Source organism: Mercenaria mercenaria, chromosome 1 (genome assembly GCF_021730395.1).
Source record: "Mercenaria mercenaria strain notata chromosome 1, MADL_Memer_1, whole genome shotgun sequence".
Taxonomy (NCBI): Eukaryota; Metazoa; Mollusca; class Bivalvia; order Venerida; family Veneridae; genus Mercenaria; species Mercenaria mercenaria.
In genome coordinates, this window is record NC_069361.1 from 12,653,187 (window position 1) to 12,678,201 (window position 25,015).

At 36.7% G+C, this 25,015-nt stretch overlaps 1 protein-coding gene across 2 annotated transcripts in view; it reads left to right on the forward strand.

Moving 5' to 3' along the window:
- The window catches only part of LOC123544958 (tyrosine-protein phosphatase non-receptor type 21-like), a 45,572-nt gene extending 26,562 nt beyond the window's left edge, over nucleotides 1-19,010 (forward strand). Inside the window, exons 10-20 of one of the 2 annotated variants that reach the window (XM_045331139.2) lie at nucleotides 1,672-1,719; nucleotides 2,512-2,563; nucleotides 4,673-4,730; nucleotides 5,347-7,112; nucleotides 7,441-7,563; nucleotides 10,091-10,309; nucleotides 10,772-10,900; nucleotides 11,442-11,516; nucleotides 15,479-15,638; nucleotides 16,022-16,179; nucleotides 16,850-19,010. In XM_045331139.2, coding sequence (XP_045187074.2) covers nucleotides 1,672-1,719; nucleotides 2,512-2,563; nucleotides 4,673-4,730; nucleotides 5,347-7,112; nucleotides 7,441-7,563; nucleotides 10,091-10,309; nucleotides 10,772-10,900; nucleotides 11,442-11,516; nucleotides 15,479-15,638; nucleotides 16,022-16,179; nucleotides 16,850-16,978 — 2,917 coding nt within the window. In that variant the 3' untranslated portion in view covers nucleotides 16,979-19,010. The remainder of the gene's footprint in view (nucleotides 1-1,671; nucleotides 1,720-2,511; nucleotides 2,564-4,672; nucleotides 4,731-5,346; nucleotides 7,113-7,440; nucleotides 7,564-10,090; nucleotides 10,310-10,771; nucleotides 10,901-11,441; nucleotides 11,517-15,478; nucleotides 15,639-16,021; nucleotides 16,180-16,849) is intronic. The other variant, XM_045331140.2, reaches the window with a different exon arrangement.
- The last annotated feature ends 6,005 nt before the right edge of the window (nucleotides 19,011-25,015 follow it).

The window sequence follows — 25,015 nt, forward strand, 5'->3', positions numbered from 1 at the left end:
AACAAGTCTTGCTGCAGACCTACAAACTAACCTATATAAAGTTGACCTTGACGTTCATGTGATCTTCAGCTTTAAACTTGAAACCTCAAAAAACCAGCTGGTCATACACCCAGGAGCATGATTTTGCATTTTGAAAACGCAGCTCCATGTAGGTATATATATGTTTTATCCGTAACTGCTGACATATTTTGATTGTGTATGACCTATCTGTAATATTTTATTTCACTTATGCAAGACTGTACATCTATGTGTATATGCAAGTAATGTGTTCAATAGTAGCTGAAAATAACTGGTATACACTGATAACTGTTACTGACATTTTTGTTGCATCATGCTATAAGCATTCATAGTAACTTTACACTGCTAAACTGTTACTGACATTTGTGTGGCATCACACTGTAAGAATTTATAGGAATTTTACACTGCTAAACTGTTACTGACCTTTGTGTGGCATCTCGCTGTAAGCATTCATAGGAACTTTACACTGCTAAACTGTTACTGACATTTGTGTGGCATCACGCTGTTAGCATTGATAGTAACTTTACACTGCTAAACTGTTAATAGCATTTGTGTTTAATCATGCTGTAAGCATTGATAGTAACTTTACACTGCTAAACTGTTACTGACATTTGTGTGGCATCATGCTGTAAGCATTAATAGAAACTACACTGCTAAACTGTTACTGACATTTGTGTGGCATCATGCTGTAAGCATTCATAGAAACTACACTGCTAAACTGTTACTGACATTTGTGTGGCATCATGCTGTAAGCATTCATAGAAACTACACTGCTAAACTGTTACTGACATTTGTGTGGCATCATGCTGTAAGAATTTATAGGAATTTTACACTGCTAAACTGTTACTGACCTTTGTGTGGCATCTCGCTGTAAGCATTCATAGGAACTTTACACTGCTAAACTGTTACTGACATTTGTGTGGCATCACGCTGTTAGCATTGATAGTAACTTTACACTGCTAAACTGTTAATAGCATTTGTGTTTAATCATGCTGTTAGCATTGATAGTAACTTTACACTGCTGAACTGTTACTGACATTTGTGTTTAATCATGCTGTAAGCATTAATAGAAACTACACTGCTAAACTGTTACTGACATTTGTGTGGCATCATGCTGTAAGCATTCATAGAAACTACACTGCTAAACTGTTACTGACATTTGTGTGGCATCATGCTGTAAGCATTCATAGAAACTACACTGCTAAACTGTTACTGACATTTGTGTGGCATCATGCTGTAAGCATTCATAGAAACTACACTGCTAAACTGTTACTGACTTTTGTGTGGCATCATGCTGTAAGCATTCATAGAAACTACACTGCTAAACTGTAACTGGCATTTGTGTTGCATCATGCTGTAAGCATTGGTTGAATATTGACACTGTTAAACTTTACTGACATTTGTGTGGCCTATTGCAGTTAGCATTTAGGGTTACAATTTTTCATGGTATTTAAGTAGGCAAACTACTTCTTATCATGAGAAAGATGTTTTGAAAGCTGTTAAACTGCCTAGCTTATGAAAATTTGTATGAACTAGATATTTTGTTGTAGATGTTGCCTTGTGTTGTATAACATTTTGTTGTAGATGTTGTCCCTAGAAATGTGTGGCATTTTGTTGTGTGTAGTGTTGCATGCATGTTGTTCATATTTTCAGTGCCAGTCTTAGTGACCTGACAGATTTTGCTGAATCAGATGTTATGCCGTAAGAATCACTTTAATTTACTGCTCACCAAATATTCATACTCTTCTTCTTTAATATACACCAAAACTTAAAAGTGAATTACTGACTATCTTGATACATTAGATCATTCTAATGCATTTGTAAGATATGTAAATATTACTGTTTTAAGAAAAACATGTTTAGTCTGTTTGTAATATAATGTAGATTCAGTTTGTTATAAAAACTGTTTTATATTAGCTTTACCAACGTCTGAAGTTCAGTATGGATGTAGTTAAAGATTTAGTAAGAAGAGAAAAAATATTTAGTAAGAAAAGAAAAAATATCTTCCCTTAAAAAGTAGATTCTACTTAGTAGAGCAGTTTAAATTAAAAATATAAAATAATATTTTGATTATCTTTCAATCTTGAGTGAAGAGCATGTTAAATATTTGACATGTTGTGCATGTGATGGAATGTATTTATTGCTGATAATTAACTGATAATACATCTTTTTATCATTAATACTGCAGTGTTCTCTTAATTACTGATGCTTGTCTCTGATAGGAGAATGAAAATTACTCAACCCAAATAGTGGATGGTAGGGTAGTCAGATATTATCTGTCATATATAAATTTATGATGAGAAGAAACTTGAAAAAAATGTGCAGTTTTATGAACAGATCTCATGAGTTTCTGTATATTTAAGTATAATGGTTGAATCAGAAATTACTTGATGATTTTAAATATTTTAGTATATGTATCTGTTTGCTGTCCTTTGGTTGCCCTAATTATCATTTAAGTGAAGAGTATTTCAAGTACTTTAATGTATGTTACAGAGATATACAGCAGAGTGTGATGCCTCAGTCAGATGTTCCTGTTGATCAGCTGGTATGTATTATATAGCTAGTAAAATTATTGTCAAGCTTAACCTTTGGGAGTTGTGCACAGTATTATTTTGTCCTCTAGGAAAAATTATATTTTTAGCTCACCTGTCACAAAGTGACAAGGCTTTGTGACAAGGTGAGCTTTTGTGATCGCGCAGTGTCCGTCGTCCGTCCGTCTGTGCGTCCATAAACTTTTGCATGTGACCACTCTAGAGGTCACATTTTTCATGGGATCTTTATGAAAGTTGGTCAGAATGTTCATCTTGATGATATCTAGGTCAAGTTCGAAACTAGGTCACATACCTTCAAAAACTAGGTCAGTAGGTCTAAAAATAGAAAAACCTTGTGACCCATCTAGAGGCCATATATTTCACAAGATCATTATGAAAATTGGTCAGAATGTTCACCTTGATGATATCTAGGTCAAGTTCGAAACTGGGTCACGTGCCTTCAAAAACTAGGTCAGTAGGTCTAAAAGTAGAAAAACCTTGTGACCTCCCTAGAGGCCATATATTTCACAAGATCTTCATGAAAATTGGTCAGAACATTCATCTTGATGATATCTAGGTCAAGTTCGAAACTGGGTCACGTGCCATCAAAAACTAGGTCAGTAGGTCAAATAATAGGAAAACCTTGTGACCTCTCTAAAGGCCACATTTTTCATGGGATCTGTATGAAAGTTGGTCTGAATGTTCATCTTGATGATATCTAGGTCAGGTTCGAAACTGGGTCACGTGCGGTCAAAAACTAGGTCAGTAGATCTAAAAATAGAAAAACCTTGTGACCTGTCTAGAGGCCATATATTTCATGAGATCTTCATGAAAATTGGCCGGAATGTTCACCTTGATGATATCTAGGTCAAGTTCGAAAGTGGGTCACGTGCCATCAAAAACTAGGTCAGTAGGTCAAATAATAGAAAAACCTTGTGGCCCCTCTAGAGGCCATATTTTTCATGTGATCTGTATGAAAGTTGGTCTGAATGTTCATCTTGATGATATCTAGGTCAGTTTCGAAAGTGGGTCATGTGCCATCAAAAACTAGGTCAGTAGGTCAAATAATAGAAAAACCTTGTGACCTCTCTAAAGGCCATATTTTTCATGGGATCTGTATAATAGTTGGTCTGAATGTTCATCTTGATGATATCTAGGTCAAGTTCGAACAGGGTCATGTGCGGTCAAAAACTAGGTCAGTAGGTCAAATAATAGAAAAACCTTGTGACCTCTCTAAAGGCCATATTTTTCATGGGATCTGTATAAAAGTTGGTCTGAATGTTCATCTTGATGATATCTAGGTCAAGTTCGAACAGGGTCATGTGCGGTCAAAAACTAGGTCAGTAGATCTAAAAATAGAAAAACCTTGTGACCTCTCTAGAGGCCATACTTGTGAATGGATCTCCATAAAAATTGGTGAGAATGTTCACCTTGATGATATCTAGGTCAAGTTTGAAACTGGGTCACGTGCCTTAAAAAACTAGGTCAGTAGGCCAAATAATAAAAAAACCTTGTAACCTCTCTAGAGGCCATACTTTTCATGGGATCTGTATGAAAGTTGGTCTGAATGTTCATCTTGATGATATCTAGGTCAAGTTTGAAACTGGGTCAACTGCGGTCAAAAACTAGGCCAGTAGGTATAAAAAGGAGAAAAACCTTGTGACATTTCTAGAGGTCAAAAACTAGGTCAGTAGGTCTAAAATTATTAAAATCTTTTGACCTCTCTAGAGGCCATATTTTTCAATGGATCTTCATGAAAATTGATCTGAATGTTCACCTTGATGATATCTAGGTCAGTTTTGAAACTGGGTCACGTGCGGTCAAAAACTAGGCCAGTAGGTATAAAAAGAGAAAAACCTTGTGACCTCTCTAGAGACCATATTTTTCATGAGATCTTCATGAAAATTAGTGAGAATGTTCACCTTGATGATATCTAGGTAAAATTCAAAACAGGGTCATGTTTTGGTAGTCCACATTTCTTCTAGTAATATAAACACTGCTATATGCAAGGTATGTTATGTTGGTTTAGTAATATTATAATTGATAATGTTGTTAAGTTTAACTTGGGAATGTATACCTTACTGTATTGTAGTATCAAACTGACCAGTTATTTATCCATACAGGCCCAGTCTCAGACATCATTGTCATCTTTGAAGTATGGTGAACAGAAATTTGAACCAGGTAAATATTGTATATGTTTATGGTTTCTCTCATCTAAAACTAAATATACAACTGAAACTGGATATCCTGAACTTCAAATGAATTTCAAATGCTATCATAATTTCTTCTTAATTTATGTATTTCCACTTCATTTAATTCAAATTTTGACATACAGGGATTGTGTCAGAGTGATTTCAAAGTCTTCAGTCAAAATTTCTAGATATTTGCTCTTTGATTTTCAAAATCAAAAATGTGTTCCCACATAAAGCCTGATAATATGTTGCAAATAGGAAATAAAAACAATGAAAAGTATGTTCAGATTGCTCTATGTATTACTGTATTCAGTGTTACAATAAATGGAAGTAAATTCAGCTGCCTTAACTTAACCGTTAGATCGTTTATGATGATTACTTACTGAGCCCAACAGACAAACTACTAATATCTGTTACATTTTATTATGAATTTGTTTGCACAGTTTATATTGACATGCAAAGCAATGCGCTCCTTTTTTGGTTTCTGAGTTTTTTTAAACAGAAGTTATTGTTTGTAGTTTATATACAAGAAGAAGTGCGAAAAGGGTGATTAAAACTTATGATGAGTTGGTAACCTAAATGATACATTGTGCTTTCTATTTTAGATTCTAGATCAGCCTCTGTAAATACAGATGATTATTACAACCGATCACAGCAGAGCCTGAATGTCTCTGCCCAGGACCTGAGTTCAGGACAGTACTCAGTTGAACCTCATCAGGATCGGCGCTCTTCATCAGCTTCAGCACATTATCAGCAGCAGCAGCAGCAGCCACAGCAGGTGGGAGTACAAAATGCACCTGATCCATTAGAAGACCCTACCTATGCCAGTCGACGTGCCGCTCTACCGGAATACCGACATGCTCCTGACTATGCAACAGTTATGAAACAAAAAATGAACCAGTCACAGATTACTCAACAACAACAACATGTGCAAAGTAATCAACATATTCACCATGGCAACCAACATATTCACCATAGCAACCATCAGATGCACCATAGCAACCAACATATTCATCATAGCAACCAGCAAATGCACCATAGTAACCAACACATACATCATAGCAACCAACAGATTCATGACTTAAATCAGAACATTGCCAATACCCATATTTATGCACAGTCGGAAGAAGGGCTAGCATACAGTCAGCCTGAAATCAGTAACCCTCATGTGTCTTATAATCCAGAGGGTCATTATCAAATGGAAAGTCCAGTGAGGAATTATCCTGTGTCAATGTACACAAATGTGTTCCAGGATCAGAACACTGGCAGTTTTATGCAGTACAGAATGAATGAAAGGCCTACTAATCTAGTTATGCAGCCAACTTACAGTTCCCCGGAACTGAATACGCAAGGACTACCACAACAATATTCCACAAACGATTTCCTCAATGTGAATGAGGCATATGTGTATCAGTATAAACCACCTCCCCCATATCCACGTGCAAGCAATTCCACACCAGACTTAGCCATACAAACACATTATAGACATCCAAGTGATAGTCCAGATTTAGTGTCTAGAAGAACGTTAGGGGATTCGGCTTTTAGTAGTCATTCTAATTTGGGAGTTAGTGTTGAAAATTTAACAGAAACTATTCCAGAGGTTGTGCAAATATCTGAAAACACTGTAGAAACTGAAACTGGCCTTGCAGAAGTTCAGCATCACACAGGAGAAATAGATGATGCCTCAAGTGATCATTCAAATTCTACGTTCCATGTGAAAGAAACTGATAGTGAACCAGAGGAGCCATTTGTTCGTGCCATTCCACAACGACAGAGTAGTAAGTCGAAAATAACAGTTCGCTTTGTTGCACCCAACAAAGCCCCGCCTCCTTCAACGTCGAAGGAGGTAGCAACTAAACGAGAAAGTTTTCGTCGTATGATGATTGCTAGATCTGGGTCATTTACACCCGGAGTTTTGCGAGAAAATTCTAAACGCCTTAATCATATCAACAGAAGTTTGAGGGCCAAAGAGAAAAACGGCATTGAGGAACATATTCTAGAAACTAATAGATCTGTAACAAAATCTCCTACCAAAGAACAAACAGTTGAAAGTAAAGATCCTGTGAAAGAGAATGTTAAAAATGTTCTAAACAAAGTAACAGAAAATAGTGCTTTAATTGTCGAAAATGGATCTGATAACACGTCTGGACGGGAGGTGATGAGGAGTCAAAGTGATGCAAACAAAACTAACAATAAAGTGAAAGTGATACATGAGAAAGCCGTGTCATTAGATAGCAGTGCTGAGAGACAGCAGCTGTTAGATAAGTTAAAACATAGCGAGCCTGAGGTACCGTCTACCATCAGCGAGAATGAGAGACTTGTTGGTTCTAGAGAAAAACTTGTTGATTATGAGGATTCTGACTCTGATCAGGTATTTCTGTAGTCACATCTTAATATAAATGTCTAGTTTGAAATTTTCTATGATAAACTGGAAAATATATGTATTACTTTTGAAATAAGGAATGTTAGAAAAGTGCCTGTGAAGCTGATGTTATGTAGTTACTTGGACTTTTTAGCAAATGAAACCTTTGTTAGAAGATTTTGCAAAAGAGGAACAGTTTTATTTTATATGATTTAAAGAGTTACCGTAGTTATACTATTTAATTTCAGTGGTCATTTGCACTGTAATGAGGAAGATTTTATTATGTGGTATAAACATTATTATATATTACGCTACATGTTACTGATATATATGGTAGGAGGAAGCCCCACAGTCCCCTGTAGGACCTCTGAAGTTAGCAGCTATGAATGGACTGACAATGTCTAGACCTATGGTCCTTGCATTGATGAATGATGAAACTAGGGCTCCAAAGGATGAAAGAGTAAGTTATACATCAATAATATACTGGTAAAATTGCCAGTGAGGTTTGCAGGCATATGATGATGAATCACATGATTTTTAAACTGATAATTGTTAATCCTTTCATATTAATAAATTCTACAGTAGTTTTAAATAGATCATAGTTCAAACTAAAGGAATGTATATCACCATGTGATCTTATGTTAACATGGCTTATGAAAATATCTCAGGGTAAGAGAAATTTGTAGTGAGACTCAAACCTGTTCCTATGATCTGTCGAACAAGATACTGGATAGCTTATACATTTTCTCCCTAAGTTATGAATAATGTCTGAAACTTGTTCCTCTCTAAATCAAAGTTCAACTTTGAAATTCAGTGAATAGTTTATATAATGAACAAATTTCACTGAGTGCTTAATATAAATCATAATTGCCACAAGTCTAACCAAGTAATGTTATGGTCCCATGTTTGGCACTGTATATCACTGGGCGATAAATATAACCAGCCAGAATGAAAACTGGGCTCGCAGATTATTGCTGCAATGCTCTTTCAAATGATCTTACAGGTTGCTTGAACATTTTCTTGTCCCATGTGGTTCTGGGGCAACATAACCTTTACCCTGCTAAAATGGACTGGTCTGTCATTCAATTTTGGCAGTACCATTTATTATTTTAAGGGGCATTCACTAAAAATTTACTGAGTGAATAGCAAACAGTGCAGACCAAAATGAGTCTGCACAGATGTGCAGGCTCATGTATGCAAAAAAGGAAACCACTGCCTTACCCTTTCTTGATCACAAGAAATAAGTAATAGGGTCCAAACTATAGGATTTTTTATGCCCCCGAAGGGAGGCATATAGTTTTTGAACCGTCTGTCTGTCGGTCTGTCCGCATTTTTCGTGTCCGGTCCATATCTTTGTCATCGATGGATGGATTTTCAAACTACTTGGCATGAATGTGTACCACAGTAAGACGACGTGTCGTGCGCAAGACCCAGGTCCGTACCTCAAAGGTCAAGGTCACACTTAGACATTAAGGGATAGTGCATTGATGGGCGTGTCCGGTCCATATCTTTGTCATCGATGGATGGATTTTCAAATAACTTGGCATGAATGTGTGGCACAGTAAGACGACGTGTCGCGCGCAAGACCCAGGTCCGTATCTCAAAAGTCAAGGTCACACTTAGACATTAAGGGATAGTGCATTGATGGGCGTGTCCGGTCCATATCTTTGTCATCGATGGATGGATTTTCAAATAACTTGGCATGAATGTGTACCACAGTAAGACAACGTGTCATGCGCAAGACCCAGGTCCGTAGCTCAAAGGTCAAGGTCACACTTAGATGTTAAAGGTCTTTTTTCATGATAGTGCATTGATGGGCGTGTCCGGTCCATATCTTTGTCATTCATGCATGGATTTTAAAATAACTACGCATAAATGTGTGACACAGTAAGACGACGTGTCGCGCGCAAGACCCAGCTTCGTAGGTCAAAGGTCCTAAACTCAAACATCGGCCATAACTATTCATTTAAAGTGCCATCGGGGGCATGTGTCATCCTATGGAGACAGCTCTTGTTGTATCTCTTTGTCATTCCAGCAGGTGTAAACGTTTCGATTCCAGACCTCATGTTTTTATTTCGATGTAAATGAGATGAGAAACCAAAAAAATTTATTCCTGTTTGGTGCAATATAACCTTTACGGTGTTTGTGCACTGAAAAGCCAAAATTATATCAACATAAACATTTCCTCCTCAAGTTGTGAATCATGCCAGAAACCATAACAGTTAGAAATGACATTTTTTACAATCTGTCCAGTATTCTGACTTGTACTTGTATTGAACTACTTGCAATTGACTGCAAAGCTAAAGTTGTTATAAAGATGATTCTGCATGTTCAAATCTAAGTTTTTCTACAATGTAAAATTCGATTAAACCATGATTTTTCAGTTTTTCAGACTATAAAGATACACTTAGAACATTACCCCAGTAAAAAGAACATGGGGCCTGTGTTTGATTTTCTGTCAGAGTATATTGAAAAATATGTACTCAAATCAAATTCTTACAATAACAATTTTGATGATGTTTTTGCATACTGAAAATTTTCTAGTGTATATTTGAATGAAACTTCTTACACTTATAGATTAATGTAATTGTTACCTTTTGGTTCAGTAAAATATACAAGTTCTTGTGCTTATTTTGCCCATGATTAAAGAGACCCACTAATTTCAAACTGATTTTATGACCTACTTCTGATTTTTTTCCCATGTAAGAAGTTTAACATTTTCAGTCATAGGAAGGATAGAAATGTTGCCGGTTTTATCAGTCAGTGCAAATGTTGCCTTTTATTCTTTGTTTGATTTAAGTTTCTGTATGTTATGCGATCATTTCTCGCATTTCAAATGCAACTTAATACTAATAAGTATTGATTCAGATGTTACATGTTTGTGCAGATTATATTCATTCTGTGACTGATTGAAGACTTACTGTCAAGTTGCAGGTGCATTTGTATTTTCAAATGTAATTGAATTTGCAAAAACCTTTTTACTACAGAGAAAAGTTTTGGAGAAGAAGCTGTCAGAGAACCTTGTATTCAAAGAGTTTGAGGAGACACCGAAGAGAATAGCGGAGTATGATTGTCATGTTGCTAGGCTACCAGAGAATACACTGAGAAACAGATTTCGAGATGTCTTACCGTATGATATAACTAGAGTCAAATTGAATCCAAGAAAAGATAACTCTTCAGGATATATTAATGCTTCACACATAAAGGTTTGCTTTACATATTTGAAGAATTCAGGCTCAGTAAAAAGTAGTTTCACACAAACTGTTTAATAGAAATTAGACACTAATCTTTGATTCCAATGAAAATCTTAGTAAAAGCGCAGCTGATTTAAATACATCTATAAAATATTTAGTTCAGGGCATGGTGTAAATTCCTAATAAGTATAATTCTTTGAACTCATTTAATTTTGATGTTATAAAATTTTATGATTTTGACCAAAATTACTATATTACGAGCTTATTAATTCATTGAGAGGATGGTACTAAGTAATAAGCAAATATGTGTCCCCAGTAGATGATAATTATTCTGCAGAAGTCCGTTTATCCTGATAGGTTTGATGCTAATAGGTTTGATGCTGTTAGATAGCTTTGATGCTTTAGATTTTTATTTTGAATCTGAATAAAGTTTACAAGTAGAAGTATAAGAGATAACTGTCATTGTATTTACAGTTAACTGTAGGACATAGACTATGGTGGTATATAGCAACACAAGCCCCTATGGACAACACTCCAGTAGATTTCTGGCAGGTGGTGTGGGAACAGGAAGTGGAGGTCATTGCCATGCTTACAGCACTGATGGTAGGTAGAACAGGGAGTGTATCGGCCTCAGTGGCCACATGGTTAAGGTCCCTGACTTCAATTCACATACTCCTTACTGTTGTGGGTTCCAAAGCTGTGTTTGGATGTAGAATTATCTCATGTGAGGAAGCCATCCAGCTGGTTTATGAAAGTTGGTAGTTTTCCCTAGATGCCTGCTCTGTCTGGAATAATGCCTTGAAAAAAGTATCACCTGAATGACGTCTGTGACTTTAAACCCAACAAAAATCAAGAGATTTAAAATTCTATTGGTGAGTTTTGAAACAAACAGATGTCTACACTTTACTATCCAATCTAACTACTCAATTCATTATCATTACTATCATGTTTCACGTATACCTTGACAGTATCCTGCTGGTATCATTACAGTTTTCAATACGGTAAATCTTGAGAATTTTTATAAGCATTAATGCAGTAGGACTTAGTTGCTTAAAGTGATGCCATAATTATTTGAATTTTATATCAATTAATTTAGATTTTACTACTGACATTGATTGTTTAGAATGTTTGTCTTGTTTTACAGGAGCTTGGCAGACCAAAGTGTTATCCTTACTGGCCCCAGGATCCTGGTCCTGAACATAAACTGATCTTTGGAGATGTAAGTTACACACTGATAATGATATTATTTAGAAAATCTATTTTGTTATGAGCTAAATTCACTGTATCCAGTTAAATCAACATATACTCTGGTTTTGCTTTATTGATTATATGAACTGCATAGTTAAGATATGCTCTGGTTACATTGTGTTAAATATACAAACTGAGCAGTTAAGTCCACATATGCTCAGCGTCTGGAATTAACAGAAGTTATACTCTGTGCTTATAGTATAAACTGAGCAGATAAGATGTTCTTTGTGATCATTTAATGTTGTGGGTGTGAATTTTTATAGGGGTGACTATTGAGGCCAATTTTGACTATTGCAATACTATTGATATTGCTGAAACCCGCCCGCTTAGCTCAGTAGGTAGAGCGTTGGTCTATGGATCGAGAGGTCGCAAGATCGATCCTCGGGCGGGGCTTATGTTCTCTGTGACTATTTGATAAACGATATTGTGTCTGAAATCATTAGTCCTCCACCTCTGATTCATGTGGGGAAGTTGGCAGTTACTTGCGGAGAACAGGTTTGTTCTGGTACAGAATCCAGGAACACTGGTTAGATTAACTGCCCGCCGTTACAGGACTGAAATACTGTTGAAAAATGGCGTTAAACCCAAAACAAACAAACAAACAAAATTGATATTGCTGAAAAACTATTGCGATACTATTCTCTTGCAAGTTACTATTGCGATACTATTGCAATAGTTATCGGCCACCATGTTTTATACAGTAAAACTACCAACTTGCATTATTACACAGTGTAAGACACGGCATTGTTTATAATTGCTGTTAATACGCATTGAGATGTTTGTATAACTGAAATGGACAGAAATAAATCTAACATTAAATATTTTTAACATTCTTTCTATTTCTTGCCTTCCTTGGCTTTGAAACAACAAGTAAATCAATAAACCTATGCAAGGTATACTCAACGAATCGGCCATTTTGTTTAGTAATCCAAAGCATCGAAAAGGACGAAAATTGACGGATCGGACTAAGGTGTACCAGCACTAAATGAAGGGCCCTACCGAACAGTTTGCTATATCATACAAGTAGCCTACTTTCTCCATGTCCGTAGTACCTTTTCTCATTTAAGATTAACAGGTTATTTAAATATATTTAAAGTTATCTAAGAAACTAAATTCATTAATTATCTCCCAGACTTCCCAGTCCTTTATGGCAGTTTAATTCCGTGAGGGTAATTATTGTGAAGGATAGGTTAACATTTTCCGAGACGTAAATGAATGCTGGCTCTGTTTCTTGGTTTATAAATTATAAATTATTTCGGTAATTACTAAAATTTCAAAACTATCGAAACTATCGATTGCTGAAGGAACTATCGGCGATTGTTATTGGATCGTGACTTTTCTATCGATGCATACTATCGGGACACTCAGTATCGCAATGCATCGATATTTCGATGTATCATTACACCCCTAAATTTTTATGATTTGAGCCGGTAGAAGTATTTCATGGGAATTTAAATCCATGGATTTTAATTTTTATGCCCAGGTGTCTAAGACCCAGGTGGCATATAGTGTTTGAACTGTCCATCCACCTGTCTGTCTGTCACACATTTTCTTGTGTACTCAACTCTTCAACAGTTTTTATCTATTCCAAATGAAACTTGATTTACTTAATCAGCATGAAGTGGTGTACTACAGTTTCCTTGAAATGAAACTTTGTATACCTCATCAATATGAAGAAGACTTGTGTATATTTTCAGGACTTTCATATCTGTTTATTTGTTCTGGAGTTATGGCCCTGTTTTGGACTTTTAAATACATGTATTAAAACTACATCAGAACTTCATGAAATGAAATGATGTATATCATCAACATGAGGTGGAAATGTGCATATTGTCACAACTCTCCTGTCTATTTTTTTCCCAATTATTATATCAAGCATTTTGGGGGGCATGTGTTGTACAATGTTGACATAATTTTTGGTGAAGATTAAATAAACAGGAGTTTTGTGTTCACTGGGATTTCATTTCATGGATTGAAGCAACCATAAAATCAACAAGAACTAGTCCTCTGCAAATATTAATGATTTTACAGTACTCTAGTTATCCCCCCGCCAAAGGCGAAGGGGATATTAGAAATGCTCTCCGTCCGTCCGTCCGTGCGTGCGTCCGCAACGATCTTTGTCCGGAGCATAACTCCAAAAGTACTGGAGGGATTTTCTTCAAACTTCATACACTGATAGAACACATTGGGAGGAAGTGCAGTTTACAAGAACAATAACTCTACCTTGCCTATTTTTTGAGTTATTCCCCTTTATCTTATTTTCTTAAAAAATTTTGTCTGGAGCATAACTCCAAAAGTATTGGAGGGATTTTCTTCAGACTTCATACACTGATAGAACACATTGGGAGGAAGTGCAGTGTGCAAGAACAATAACTCTACCTTGCCTATTTTTTGAGTTATTCCCCTTTATCTTATTTTCTTAAAAAATTTTGTCCAGAGCATAACTCCAAAAGTACTGGAGGGATTTTCTTCAAACTTCATACACTGATAGAACACATTGGGAGGAAGTGCAGTGTGCAAGAACAATAACTCTACCTTGCCTATTTTTTGAGTTATTCCCCTTTGTCATATTTTCTTTAAAAAAAATTGTCCGGAGCATTTCTTCTTCATGCATAGAGGGATTTTGATATAACTTGGCACAAATGTTCACCACCACGAGACAGAATGTCATGCGCAAGATCCAGGTCCCTAGGTCTAAGGTCAAGGTCACACTGAGAGGCCAAAGGTCAGATACAAGAATGACATTGTCCGAAGCATTTCTTCTTCATGCATGGAGGAATTTTGATGTAACTTGGCACAATTATACACCATCATGAGACGAAGTGTCATGTGCAGTTCCCTTCTTTAGAATTACCTCCCTTTGTTGTTACTTTAAATAGCTTTTATTGTAACTTTTTCATTACTAGTCATAGGGAAAAATCGAGACAACTTTTCTGTAGTACAACATGCATGCTACATCCAATTTTGAGGTGTATTTTGACCAATCTCTACCTGGTAAAGATTTTTTTGTGGACTTTCACTTTTTTTTTTTTTTTTTTTTTTTTTTTTTAAGATTAACTCCCCATAGTTGTTACTATAAATAACTTATATTGTAACTTTTTTATAATTGACCGTAGGGAAAAAACAAGACCACTTTTCTGTGGTACAACATGGATGTTACTTTCCAATTTTACGTGTATTTTAAGATATCTCAACCTGGTAAGGAGTTTTTTGTGGACTTAGAAAAACAAAAGACTTACAATTATTACTAAACAACCATAAAATTAAAATTCCATTTGCAAATACAGCTGCTAGAGTAAAGAAATTTGCTGTGACGGGCATATATTGTGACATTCTGGCACTCGTGTTCCCTGTTAGCTTTCCATTCCTTCTTTTTACAGTAGCCATATAGAAAAACATCATAGCTATACTGTTCATGAAAATTAATAAAATTTAGCAGCAAACCACCTCACCACTGACTTATTCTTTCTTTCACATCTTTAAAACCCCTGATGCGGACCACAACTAAATGGTTCTTCAAAGCTTTCCCCAAAACATACTTTCAGACACTAACTTGCCAGGAACTTTAGCCATCAATTATAATATGCCCGGCGGGGGGATTGGCCATGTCTAACATGGCTCTTGTTTTCTGTTAATTATATCACCTATTATGTCAACTTACCCTCCTGTTTTATTGTGTTAATTACACAAAATGAGCATTAAGGAAGCACATAATAAATATCATAATACTGTATTGGTCTAAATATCCAGAAGATGGAAAACATATGTACTAGGTTGGTCTTTCAAGCAGACAGTTATATAAAAATAATTTTCTTCAAAATGCGGCAGTGTCAAATTTTACTCATGTATTTGGTTTTTAGAGAAAAGTGCCAACCTGAAGTTTACTTTTATATGGTCATTCTTTGATTTCGTTTTGAATACTTTTTATTTCAGTACGAGATACAACTGTTGTTTACAAATGACTCCCTGTGTTATATCACCAATCGTATATCATTGCGACATGTTCCCAGTAAGAAGGAGAGACAGATATGGCATCTACAGTACACAGACTGGCCAGATCATGGCTGCCCTGATGATATGTATGGATTTCTTGGTAAGTTGAGACTTGCTGTTTCATGGCTGCTCTAATGATATGTATATGTATGGATTCCTTAGTAAGTTCAGACTGGCCAGATCATGGCTGCCCTGAAAGTTTTAACTTTACCTGATCATAGCTGCCCAGATAATATTTTTATATATTCATTTGTCTTATAATATTCATACATTTCTTGGTAAGTTGACTGTATCACAGTTTATGCTAGATACAAGCCTAGAAAACGTCTCCTTGCCATGGATACTTCAGTATATTAGAAATGGTTTGTAGTCCTAGTTTTTGATCTTTAAGTCAGTGATTATATTCCCAGTACTTTCGTCTTTCTTAAACAGATCAAAGTTACCTATTAAAGCACTAACTTTCTGGATGTTTTTTTTTTTCAGGATTCCTTGATGAGATAGAATCTGTGCAGAGACTTGCGGAGTCTGAGGAAGGAAGTGGTAAAAAGTCTCCAATAGTGGTGCACTGCAGTGCTGGTGTAGGCCGCACAGGGGTCGTCATACTTACACAAGTTATGAAGTGGTGCTTGGAGTATAACCAGGTAGGGGCATTGTTTCCTTTGATACACTGGTCCTGTGTTCAACGTCCTCCATCAACATATTTACTTAAACATCTTCTCCTCTAAAACTACTGGTCAGAATTATACCAAACTTGGTCAGTAGCATTCTGGAATGGACCTTGAGACTATCAAGTGCCAGAGCTGACTAACAATAGAAAAACATTTAAGCGACTTCTTCTCATGAACCGCTTAATTGATCGCCATCAAACTTTGTCTGTAGCATTATTATACGGTCCTCTCCAAAATTTGTTCATGTGAGGATACTTGGCCCCTTCTTTGGGCCGCAAAAGCTGAAAATAGAAATATCGTTAAAACGACTTCTTGTCATGAACTACATGATGGATTTTCATCAAACTTGGTCTGTAGCAGCATTATAAGGTCCTCTCTCTATTTTGTTTAAACGGGAGCAGTTGGCTCCTTTTAGGTGCCACTAGGTCTAAATGAAAATACTGTTGATTGACTTTTTCTCATGAACCACCTGATGGAGCTTCATCAAATTTGGTTTGTAGCATTATTTTAAGGTCCTGTTCAAAGGTTGTTCAAGTGAGGGCACTTGAAGCTAAAAATAGAAATACACATGTACTTCGATGTACATGATGTATCCATAGTATTTCTTTCCCATGTGTAACACATGATGTATGTATAATTTCAGGAGATAGATCTACCAAAGGCTCTTGGAATGATACGTCAACAGAGAATGCACATGGTTCAGACACTAGGACAGTATAACTTCATTCATAAAACATTGATCCAGTACCTGAAAAATACTAGGCTCATCTAGAGGACAACTGTTTCAATAAGGCGGTGAAAATACCAGGATGATCTCAAGGACAGACCTAGTAATGTCCTTAATGGTTTTTATGTTCACAAAATGAAAGAGTAATATGATCTTGTTGTGGAAGTAACAAAATAACAATGTACATATTAAGGGCTTATAATGATAAAATAGTCTGAAAATTTGTTCAGGTCATTAGTAGATCTCTGTTATCTTCCTTTCACTGTGTTGTGTATAACGTAACAACTGGACAATGACACTATTGAGATTGGAAATATAAATTTGAAGTGGTTGTGAAAATGCCAAAGTGTTTTGACGAGACTGTGATATTGTTTATTTTGAAGGTAGGAAAAAGACATAATCGTACAAGATTTCATGTGGTGCTGTGATTGACATGTAATGATAGTCACTGTATTCAAGCACAGAGTGCTCTCCCTTTTTTATTTACATTTTACACATACATGTAATTTGTACATATAATTGTACAGTTTTGTGTTTTTCTATCAGCACTATACAGGATTCCAAATTTGCTGGTGAAATGATTCTTGTGCAAAGCTGCAGGAATTCTGTTGCTGAATATTATCTAGTTTCATTTCTTTAAAACTTCAAAAAATATTATATAATAAATTTTTGTCTGTAGCAGTTGAAAGTAATGTATTACAAATTAATTCTTTGTTTATTATTGCAGAGTAAGCATTTAACTTGTATTCATGTACAGACATTTGAATATATATTGGATCATACTTGTAAATGAATTTTTTAATACACAAAATTGTATGTTTTGCTTTTAAGGGTTGATTTCCTAAAATTATGTATTCAATATAAACAGCATATTTTTGAATATAGTTTACATTTATTATCACACCCTGGCGTTTTGTCAATCTATTATACCCTTCTAAAAAGTGCAGAAAAAAATCCTTTCTCTTTGCACTTCTTGATAAGCATTTTCCTCTTATATATTTAATATAGTTAAGTTTTTGAGATACTGTATTTTTGTAATTATGATAAAATATAATCCATTGATTTGATGGACAAGTTTAATGGACAAGTACTATATCTCAAAGTAAGGAGTGTTTTTCTTGTTTCTATTGCCATGTTGTTATTCCTGTTTATACATTCTCCACATGTCTAATATACAATCAAATATAGTTTGTTTCTGTTTATATTACTTGAACACAAAAAAATTGGAGGTTGGGGTTGGAATTATTTCATTTGAAGTTCAAGTTGAAAGTTTGCTTTAACACACTTGTCTCTCTTAAAGCTCTGATACTTTAAAAAAAAATAGCTGTAAACAAGGAACAGAAAGTTATATGCATGTATAAGTTTGGGTAATTCTGTAGAACATAATTTGTATTTTGCATTTTTAAGTTAAAGTTATTAATATAACAATGCAAACATGGACTGAAGGAGGGAAAGGATGTCTCTAACAACTTGCTTACACTGCAGTAGTCAAGACAAAGTTTTCGTGTTAAAAACTTTCATTTGCTGAACATTTCTGTTAAACTGGTCAGTACATTTTGTTCTTACCATGTTTTCTTAGTTGTACATGAATTTTGTTTACTTTTGGTGTGTTTTGTGCAGTTTTCTACTTTTTCCAGCTTTAGATTATGATTTTTCATTGAAATAATTGAAACATTATCTGTAGTGTAAAATGAAATGTTTTTTCCAAGATAATCCAGGTGTACATGGCTCACACAAACATTTTGAGGTTGTAGTCAGGTAGCTACAATTTAGCACCTCAAGTTTATATTATTTGATGCCCATTTAACTCATTTCACAGTACCAGGGCTGCTGTTTATTGTGGACACAAGTTGTGTAATCAACAATCATATGTGACAATTAGTCTTACAAGTATATCACCATACCTACACTTGTACAGAAAGAATGGACCTGACACTATTGTAAAATTTTGAACATGAAAATTCTAACATTTCCAGTACAATTCCCTAGTCAGACATTCTACATGTATTTTTTCAAAGTTCGTTATTGCTGCAAATTGCATGATATTATTGCAAATAAAATAAAAAAACACAAAGTTTATCGGTGTTCTGTTTGATTTATGTAACCACATCAGTATCTTCACCTGTCAGTATCCCTGTAACTGGATCAGGAGCTTCACCGGTCAGTATCCCTCTATCTGTATCAGGAGCTTCACCTGTCTGTATCCCTGTAAATGTATCGGCAGCTTCACCTGCCAGTATCTCTGTAACCATATCAGCAGCTTCACCGGTCTGTATCTCTGTAACTGTATCAGCAGCTTCACCTGCCAGTATCTCTGTATCAGTAGCTTCACCTGCCAGTATCTCTGTAACCATATTATTAGCTTCACCTGCCAGTATCTCTGTAACTATCAACAGCTTCACCTGTCAGTATCTCTGTAACCATATCAGCAGCTGCACCAGTCTGTATCTCTGTAACTGTATCAGCAGCTTCACCTGCCAATATCTCTGTAACTGTATCAGTAGCTTCACCTGCCAGTATCTCTGTAACCATATTATTAGCTTCACCTGCCTATATCTCTGTAACTGTATCAGTAGGTTCACCTGCAAATATCTCTGTAACTGTATCAGTAGCTTCACCTGCCAATATCTCTGTAACTGTATCAACAGCTTCACCTGTCAGTATCTCTGTAACAATATTAGTAGCTTCACTTGGCAGTATCTCTGTAACTGTATCAGCAGCTTCACCTGCAAATATCTCTGTAACTGTATCAGTAGCTTCACCTGCCAGTATCTCTTAATTGTATCAACAGCTTCACCTGCCAGTATCTCTGTAACTGTATCAGCAGCTTCACCTGCCAATATCTCTGTAACTGTATCAGTAGCTTCCGCCAGTATCTCTGTATCAACAGCTTCACCAGCCAGTATCTCTGTAACTGTATCAGCAGCTTCACCTGCCAGTATCTCTGTAACTGTATCAGCAGCTTCACCTGCCAATATCTCTGTAACTGTATCAGTAGCTTCACCTGCCAGTATCTCTTAATTGTATCAACAGCTTCACCTGCCAGTATCTCTGTAACTGTATCAGCAGCTTCACCTGCCAATATCTCTGTAACTGTATCAGTAGCTTCTGCCAGTATCTCTGTATCAACAGCTTCACCTGCCAGTATCTCTGTAACTGTATCAGTAGCTTCACCTGCCAGTATCTCTGTAACCATATTAATAGCTTCACCTGTCAGTTTCTCTGTAACAGTATTAGTAGCTTCACCTGCCAGTATCTCTGTAACTGTATCAGCAGCTTCACCTGCCAGTATCTCTGTAACTGTATCAGTAGCTTCACCTGCCAGTATTTCTGTAACCATATTAGTAGCTTCACCTGTCAGTATCTCTGTAACCATATTAGTAGCTTCACCTGCCAGTATCTCTGTAACTGTATCAGCAGCTTCACCTGCCAATATCTCTGTAACTGTATCAGCAGCTTCACCTGCCAGTATCTCTGTATCAGCAGCTTCACTTGCCAGTATCTCTGTAACCATATTAGTAGCTTCACCTGTCAGTATCTCTGTAACCATATTAGTAGCTTCACCTTTCAGTATCTCTGTAACCTGTCAGTATCTCTATAACCATATTAGTAGCTTCACCTGTCAGTATCTCTGTAACCATATTAGTAGCTTCACCTGTCAGTATCTCTGTAACCATATTAGTAGCTTCACCTGCCAGTATCTCTGTATCAGCAGCTTCACCTGCCAATATCTCTGTAACTGTATCAGCAGCTTCACCTGCCAGTATCTCTGTAACCGTATTAGTAGCTTCACCTGCCAGTATCTCTGTAACCATATTAGTAGCTTCACCTGTCTGTATCCCTGTAACTGTATCAACAGTTTCACTTGTCCATATCTCTGTAACCATATCTGTATCTTCACCTGTCTGTATCCCTGTAACTGTATCAGCAGCTTCACACGTCTGTATCCCTGAAACCGTATCAGCAGCTTCACCTGTCTGTATCCCTGTAACCGAATCAGCAACTTCATCTGTCTGTATCCCTGTAACCGTATCAGCAGCTTCACCTGTCAGTATTTCTGTAACCATATCAGCAGCTTTGCATGCCAGTATCCCTGTAACCGTATCAGCAGCTTCACCTGCCATATCCCTGTAATCGTATCAGTAGCTTCGCCTGGCATATACCTGTTACTGTATCAACAGCTTTACCTCCCTAGCCTCAGCTGCCTGCATCTCTGTAACATAGCAGGATCTTTACCTGTGTTTCTGTAACTATATCAGCTGCTCCACCTTTTTAGCTCACCTGAACTTAGTTCAGGCTGAGCTACAAGTATAAATTAGTATAGGTGGATGGTCCATCGTCCTACGTCCTGCATCAACATTTTCACTTAAACATAGTTATGTTGTCTTCTATTTTGTTTGAATAGGAGCAATTGGCCCCTTTAAGGGGCAACTAGAGCTAAAATCACAAAATACCTTCAAACAACTTTTTAAAAACCGTCTGATGGATCTTCATCAAACTTGGTCTGTAGTATCATTTTGTTCAAACTGGGGTACTTAACACTCTTTTTGGGGCCACAAGAGCAATTTTTAGAAATACCTTTGAACAATTTCTCATTGATTGCTGGATGAATCTTCATCAAACTTGGTCTGTAACATCATTATAAGGTCCTCTCCCAATTTGTTCAAATGAGGGCACTTGACTCCTTTTAGGGGCCACTAGAGCTAAAAAAGGAGTACCTATAAACAACTTCTTCTGATGAATCTCTTGACGGATCTTCATCAAACAGGATTTGTAGCATCATTATAAGGTCCTTTACCAACTTTGTTCAACTGGGGACACTTGGCCTGTCAGGGGCAGCTAGAATTAACAAGAGCACCGCCTTGCGGGTGCAGACGCTCATCTGATTTTTGTCTGTATAATAGAAATATTGTCCTACCCATGATTTTCTAAGTCCAAAAGGAGCCATAGTTCTTGTAAAGAAATGTAGGGTTAAGGTACTTGCTGTGCAGTCAGCTTTTAATGGCAAATAACTGCTCCCAAGTTTTAAAGCAATAGCTTTGACCGTTGAAAGAGAAAAGTTGACCTAAATGCAAAACTTAACCAAGAAATCTGCTATTTTCTAAGTCCAAAAGGGGCCATAATTCTTGCAAAAAGCAGGATGGAGTTATGTTTCTTGCTGTACAGAGTCAGCTTTTGATGGTGAACAAGTGTTGCAAGTTTTAAAGCAATTGCTTTGATAGTTTAGGAGAAAAGCTGACCTAAACATAAAACTTAATCAAGAAATCTGATATTTTCTTAGTCCAAAAGGGGCCATAATTCTTGCAAAAAGGAGGATGGGGTTACGTTTCTTGCTGTACAGTCAGCTATTAATGGTGAACAAGTGTTGCAAGTTTTAAAACAATAGCTTCGATAGTTTAGGAGAAAAGCTGACCTAAACATAACACTTAACCAGGCAACGCCAATGCCAACGCCGGCGCTGATCAAGAGATGACAATAACTCATTTTTTTTTTTAAAAATCAGATGAGCTAAATATGGGGAAAAAATTCTTATTATGATCTGCTTGATGGGTCTTCATAAAACCTGGTTTGGGACATTTTTATAAGGTCTTCACCCAAATTTGTTTTTGTTTCAATGGGGACACAATGGCCCATCTTAAGGGCCGCTCAAGCTAAAATAGAAATACCTTTAAACAATTTCTTCTGATGAACCACTGGATAGATCTTCATCAAACTTGGTCTGCAGCATCATTCCAGGTCTTCTCCCAGTTTTGTTCAAATGGGGATGCTTGGCCCCTTTTAGGGGACAATAGCTAAAAATAGAAATACCTTTAAATGACATCTTCTCGTGAACCGTTGATGGATCTTCATGAAACGTGTTCGTAGCAGCATTATAAGTTCCTCTCTCATATTTTTTCGGTGGTTGTGTTTTGCACTTTTAGGGGCTGCTAAAGTTAATAAGAGCCGTCACAGGAGACAGCGCTCGACTATTTCGATGCTGGATAGTGAATCGGGGCACATCTGAGGAACCTGGAGCTGTCACTTGAGTATTTAATGACTCCAATGGTGGATGAAGATATTGCACAATAGCTTGAGTCTGAGTCAAAAATATTAAGTTATACGAGAGATAAAGATAAAGTGCATCAAAACACTAAATAAGTATAATTCTAAGCAAAAAGGGGGCATAACATTCTGGGTCAAGTGGTTCTCAAGTAACTGACTGGAAAGCGTTTTCGATGTTCAGCCCCTGTGACCTTGACCTTTCATGGAGTGACCCAAAAAATAAAAGGGGTCATCTACTCTGTAAGTCCTATCACCCTATGAAGTTTGAAGGTTCTAGGTCAAATGGTTTTCAAGTTATTGACTGGATTTCCATGTTCTGTCCGCTGCAACCTTAACCTTCAATAGAGTGATCTCAAAATCAATAGGGGTCATCTACTCTCCATGTTCAATCATCCTATGAAGTTTCAACATCCTGGGTCAGGTGGTTCTCAAGTTACTGACTGGAAGTGGTTTTCCATGTTCGTGCCCCTGTGACCTTGACCTTTAATAGAGTGATCCCAAGATCAATAGGGGTCATCTGCTCTGCATGTCCAATCATATTATGAAGTTTCAACATTCTGGGTCAAGCGGTTATCTAGTTATTGATCGGAAATGGTTTTCCATATTCAAGCCCTGTGACCTTGACCTTTAACAGAGCGACCCTAAAATCAATAGGGGTCATTTACCCTGCATGTCCAATCATCCTATGAAGTTTCAACATTCTGGGTCAGGTGGTTCTCAAGTTACTTACTGGAAATGGTTTTCCACGTTAGGGCCACTGTGACCTTGATCTCTGATAGAGTTATCCCAAAATCGATAGGGGTCGTCTACTCTGCATGACCAATCATCCTATGAAGTTTCAACATCCTGGGTCAAGTAGTACTCATGTTATTGATCGGAAATGGTTTTCCATGTTCAGGCCACTGTGACCTTGATCTTTTGATGGAGTAACCCCAAAATCAATAGGGGTCATTTACTCTGCATGAACAATCTTAACATCCTGGGTCAAGTGGTTCTCAAGTTATTGATCGGAAATGGTTTTCCATGTTCAGGCCCCTGTGACCTTGACCTTTAACAGAGTAACCCCAAAATTAATAGGGGTCATCTACTGTGCATGATCAATCATCCTATGAAGTTTCAACATTCTGGGTCAAGTGATTCTCAAGTTATTGACCTTTGATGTAGTGGCCCCAAAAACAATAGGGGTCATCTATCTCCATTAGCCCTGCCACCCTATGAAGTTGAAAGGTTATAGGTCAAATGGTTCTCTAGTTATTGATCGTAAATGAAGTGTGATGTACGGAAGGATGCAGGGCAAAAACAATATGTCTCCCCCAGTGTGGGGAGACATAATAACTGAGATAGAGTGGAAGTGCATCAAAACTTTAACCTGAAATTCTATGTAAAAGTGGGGGATAATTCATTAAATATTGGTACCAGAGTTATGGACCTTATGTCATATGATGTTGGAGATGATGCGGAACAACTACTTTCAGTCTGAATCAAATCCATTTAGTAATAATCAAGATAGAGTGAAAGTGCATCAAAACTAACATGAAATTCTAAGTAAAAAGGGGGGATAATTCATGAAATATTGAAGTGAGAGTTATGGCCCTTGTGCCATATGATGTGGGTGATGATGAGGAATAACTATTTTAAGTTTGAAACAAATCCATCAAGTAATTACAGAGATAAGGAGAAAAAAGAGAAAGCGTAAATTTTTTTTAACTAAGGTGGGGACGCGGAAGGACGCCAACGCCCGGTTGAGTAGGACAGCTCTCCATATACTGTACGAAGTACGAGCTAAAAATAGTAAGAAGCCTTTAAATCACTTCTGATGAATTGCTGGTTAGACAATCGTCAGACTTGGCCTGTAGCATCACTGTAAGGTCCTCTCCCAAATTTAAATGGGTGCATTTAGCCGCTTTTAGTGGCCACTAGAGCTAAACAAAAATAGAAAACCTTAAATGACTTCTTCTCATGAACAAATTGATGGATCTTCATTAAACTTGGTCTGTAATATGGTTGTAATGTTCTGCTTCGAATGCCAGAGCTAGTGCA